The sequence below is a fragment of the Herpailurus yagouaroundi genome, unplaced genomic scaffold (assembly GCF_014898765.1).
Source record: "Herpailurus yagouaroundi ecotype Mexico unplaced genomic scaffold, PumYag 29, whole genome shotgun sequence".
Lineage (NCBI taxonomy): Eukaryota > Metazoa > Chordata > Mammalia > Carnivora > Felidae > Herpailurus > Herpailurus yagouaroundi.
Genome location: NW_024412377.1, coordinates 34,685,635 through 34,690,740, shown reverse-complemented (window position 1 = coordinate 34,690,740; position 5,106 = coordinate 34,685,635). Strand labels below are relative to the sequence as shown.

The 5,106-nt window shown below is 41.4% G+C and overlaps 1 protein-coding gene across 1 annotated transcript in view; it reads left to right on the top strand.

Annotated features, from left to right (window-relative positions):
* Window positions 1-315: 315 nt before the first annotated feature.
* CCL28 (C-C motif chemokine ligand 28) overlaps window positions 316-5,106 on the top strand; it is a 26,393-nt gene continuing 21,602 nt past the window's right edge. The window contains exon 1 of the mRNA XM_040492716.1: window positions 316-352. Within this exon, the coding sequence (XP_040348650.1) occupies window positions 316-352 (37 nt within the window). The remainder of the gene's footprint in view (window positions 353-5,106) is intronic.

Sequence of the window (5,106 nt, the reverse complement as noted above, 5' to 3'; positions counted from 1 at the left end):
TTACCAAGAATGTACATTTGTGCTTGAGGGGCGCCTGGGTGGCTCAGTGAGTTAAGCGTCCTACTTCAGCCCAGGTCATGATCTCACGGCTCGTGGGTTTGAGCCCCACGTCGGGCTCCGTGCTGACGGCTCAGAGCCTGGAGCTGCTTCGGTCTGTGTCTTCCTCTCTCTCTGTGCCTTCCCGCTCTCTCTCTCTCTCTCTCTCTCAAAAATAAATAAGCATTAAAAAACAAAGAATATGCATTTGGGCTTGAAAGTTGTTCTGCACAGTCAGGACCCTCCACTTCCCCAGGAGTGGTCCCTGAGGGGCCTGACATGGGGGCCACCAACCTGTTCTTCGATTTCTCTCCAGGTATACCCTTCTGTTAAAACAACACACCCCGCTTTCCTTAAATTCAATACCATTGTTAGACTAAGCGTCTAGATTTTGGTTAAGGAACCCAGTCATAGTATTTATACTGTAGTTCGGGGTTTTTTTTTAATGTCCTTTTTCTGTGTCTGGAGAAACAGAATAATATAAGAGCAGCCTTCTCAAATCTGAATCATACATGGGCCCCTTTACAGGAAAACATTCTTTTTACTCTCAGTGGTAACCTTTAATTATTTTACTATGTTACTTGGTATATAAACATGAAACCAGTTATAAACCCCCTGTGTGTATATCTTTTCTGCAATTTTAAAACCAAAATAAAATTTAAATTTAAATAAAAACACAACTGCAAAGCCGAGAAGAGTTCAATCGAACAATATTAATTTAAAGTAATGGTTTAAAGTAATGGTTAATATTTGGCCAAAAGTACCATCACCATTCCAAACACAAATATAGCACTGATCCTTAAGATGCAGATTTTGAGTTTTATGTGCATTTGCTAGCATGTTCAGAACGAGAAGTGTTTTCTCCCCACCACTTTTTTGTTTGAGCCAGGATGATATAACTGAGCCCTCCCTTAGCATGAATGCATTAGAAAATTCCACTCTGTTCCTTTCTGACTGGCCTAGGACAATTAAGGTAGGATGTGACCTGATAATAGCACTAGGCATAAACATAAGCAAAATTCAAATGTCCTGAAAGTGCTCTTTTAAGATAGTCTTCCAGAAGATCCAGAACATGTCTATTTAAATATTATGATCGAGACGACATATTAAAATTTAGGAATTGTCTGGAGAGCTCATAAACCCTGAGAACACGCTCATGAGCCCCCTGCTATGAAACCTTGTTTGAGAAATGCGGCAAGCCTGGGAAGAGTCTCTTTGGATTCCAAAAGGTCAAGTCAGAATTCTAACTACATGAACTTGAGAAATTGTCTAACATTCTGAACCCCAGTTTTCTTAACAGTAAAACAGGAATAACAATGCCTCTCTTACCTAGTTATTCTCAGGATTATATGAGATAACAAGGAAAGTGTTGGGCATAGAATAGAAGAGGTGCTCAATAATTGTTAGTTTCCTTTCCTTTCCTTTCCTTTGGCCAGGTTCTATCACTAACTTTTTTTTTAAGTTTATACATTTATTTTGAGAGAGAGAGAGACAGAGCACAAGTGGTGAAGGGGCAGAGAGAGAGAATCCCAAGCAAGCTTCGCACCATCAGCGCAGAGCCCAATGAGGGGGCTTGAACCCACGAACTGTGAGTTCATGACCTGAGCCAAAACCAAGAGTCAGATGCTTAACCGACCCAGCCACCCAGGCATCGCTATCACTAACTTTTTAAATTAAAATTATGAGGGGCACCTGGTTGGCTTAGTCAGTTAAGCGTCCAACTTCAGCTCAGGTCATGATCTTGCATTTTGTGGGTTCCAGCCCCATTTTGGGCTCTGTGCTGATAGCTCAGAGCCTGGAGCCTGCTTCGGATTCTGTGTCTCACAGCCCCTCTCCACCCCTCCCCACCCCCGCCTGCTTGCACTCTGTCTGTCTCTCTCTCTCTCTCTCTCTCAAAAATAAACATTAAAAAGTTTCTAAAATTAATTAATCAATTTAAATTATGGAAAGTCACAAAAATCAAATAATTGAATTCCTAAAATTATAAAAATTATAAAATAACAAATACTCGGGGTACCTGGGTGGCTCAGTCAGTTAAGCCTCTGACTTTGGCTCAGGTCATGATCTCACAGTGAGTTTGAGCCCCGCATTGCACTCTGTACTGAGCGTGGAGCCTGGAGCCTGGAGACCGCTTCCTGTTCTGTGTCTCCCTCTCTCTGCCCCTCCCCTGCTCATGCTCTGTCTCTGTCTCTGTTTCTCTCTCAAAAATAAATAAACACTAAATTTTTTTAAAAATGTAACAAACACTCAGTGTAAATTTTTAAAATATAGAATAAAATATATTAAGTTCCCTTTTCTCTATTCCTTTCATCCCTCTTCCCCATCCAGAGGTAATAAATAACCCCTCTGGGTTCTGTGTATCCTTCCAGAACTTTCTCTATGCATTTACAAATATGAACTCACACACATTCACACAGATTTTTAAAAACATAAAAAGGACAACAATCTACACATTACCTAATTTTTCTTTCACTTAATCATAGATAACAGTATAGCTGTTTCACACACACAGGCATTTGTTAAAAGTTTGGATCATTCATCTTAGAGACAACATACAAACTTCCAGGAATAATTTAGAACATTGAAGTCTCATTTATTCATTCATTATCAGTCAGAGTCCAATTAAGAGACAAAAACAAGACATGAATTTGAACAGGGAAAGTTTAATATAACAAATTATTAGCTATAACAAGAGATAGGCTAGAAGGAGGCACACAGAACCCTGAAGAATACAGGGCTTTTGAGGGAAGAGATCTCATTACCCCTTCCCTGCCCAGCTGAGATTCAGACCTTGTTAGAGAGGGCACAGCCATGGCTCACCGAGTGGCAGGAAAATCACTGGTCTGCCTTCCAGTTTGCAGGAGCAAGTTCTTCACAGGGAGGTGTCTCACTGGAGACACTCTGCCCCAAACTGCCCCGAGTTGGGGGTGCTGTTGGCTGTCATGTGCTCCCAGAGCCTGGTGCTGCAGAAATGATAGGGGCGCACCCTGGAACCTGGAAGGAAACCCCTCTTGCTGCAATGCCTTTCCAGTGTCCTCCACTGACAAAGGTTTAACATCGTGCCTGCCCGTGAAGGAAAAATATTTAAAGGGCCCATCTTAATTCCCTAGAACTGGCCATTAAGGGTGAATTTGAAGCTGAGGGGCAGTAAATGGACAGTGGGCGCATTCCACAAACTTAATATTGACACCTGGATGCCTACTGTGGGGCAGGTGATGTGATTTTGTTTCTAACTATTGAGTGTTTACTATTTGTCAGCCTGGTTTTTTTTTTTTTTTTTTTTTTAATAAATGGTTATTCATTTTTGAGAGAGAGAGAGAGAGAGAGAGCAATTGGGGGAGGAGAGGGAGAAAGACAGAATCCCAAGCAGGCTCCGTGCTGCCAGCACAGAGCCTGACAAGGGGCTTGAACTCACGAGCCATGAGAGCATGACCTGAACTGAAGTCGGACACTCAACCAACTGAACCACCAGGTGCCCCTGTCAGCTTGTTCTAAGCACTTAATGCATAAACTCAAGCAGTCGTCACAACACCCCTGTGAAGAAGGTGCTATTACCATCCTCATATTACAGATAAAGAAACTGAAACAAAGAGAATGAAGTAACTCATCCAACATAAGCTTGTAAGTGATAAAGCCAGGAGTCGAGCCTGGTTGTTTGTCTCTGTATGCTTAACCACTGTGCAGTAATGCCTTTCAGCATGTCCCTATGGCACAAAATTATCCTGATCCCCTTCAGGAATATTCCCTGACCGGTCCAAGTGTCCATGCTGTGAGAAGCATTAGTGACCAAATGTCTTCATATGAAGGTAAAGAAAAAGCCTCATTCACTCTTTACATTATCCCAGGGTTCCAAAAATATCTGGGAGGATTTTATTTGGGAGGATATTATTTGGGCATAGTAATCTCATGCCTCATTGCTTGGTGAGTCCTTCCCACCTCCTCGATGTTAGCAGTGGACACCTCCATTTGTGGTTATATCCACAATGTGATGTGGCTCCATTAAGGCGTGAAGTCCACTAGAATAGGGAAACGTATCCTTAACCAAACACATACATGTTTATTTACATATTGCTCTTCTTAAATTGTACTCACAAACTTGAGACAAACTGACAGCAGGCAAATGAATCTTATTGTTTTTATCTTTATCCTAGGAATCCTTTCCCCAACAGTGGCATAGCATTTGCTTTGTTTCCACTTTACTGTGTTCTATAAAGTGTTCTTTATACATGTGTTTTGCAAACTGCTTTCTTTCTTTTTTTAATGTTTATTTTTGAGAGAGACAGAGACAGAATGTGAGTAGGGGAGGGGCAGAGAGAGCAGGAGACACAGAATCTGAAGCAGGCTCCAGGTTCTGAGCTGTCAGCACAGAACCCAACACGGGGCTCAAACTCACAAACCATGAGATCACAACCTGAGCCGAAGTCCGACTCTTAACCGACTGACCCACACAGGCACCCCGCAAACTGCATTTCTAATAAGCCGCCGAGTGATGCCATTCCTGCAGCTCTGGGAACCACATTTTGAGTGGCAAGAGACTATACGATACATCCAAGTAAGAGAGGAGGCTGGTTCATCTCTCTGTAATAACAGAATCATTTCCTTAAAAACCAGAATCTAACTTTCACATCACAGATTTGATGTGAAGTGTTTTAGTGTTCATCTGAACAGATCTTGGGCAGGAAATCTTTAAAGCCTTGGTCCAAAATTGGATCATAGGCAGAACCAAATCAGGGACAGACAATCGTGGCACATCACCCACCCAACTCTCTGACACTTAATACTGGAAACATTACAACAACAACAAAACCCCAAACCAACAGAATCGAGAGCGATAACACTTTAATAGTAAGACAAATAGTAAGACTTTTAATGAGACACTGATATCTTTAAATTATTAAATATAATGGGGCAAGTGATTTATCATCATGAGTTGACCCCTAATTACTTGAGGGTGTAGGGATGAAGTTTCTAAAAGCATTGTGTAATTTAAGGACATTTGGGACATAAGACCTTGACCAAACACTGATAATCTTACTTCCTAAAAAAAAAAAAAAAAAAAAAAAAAAAAAA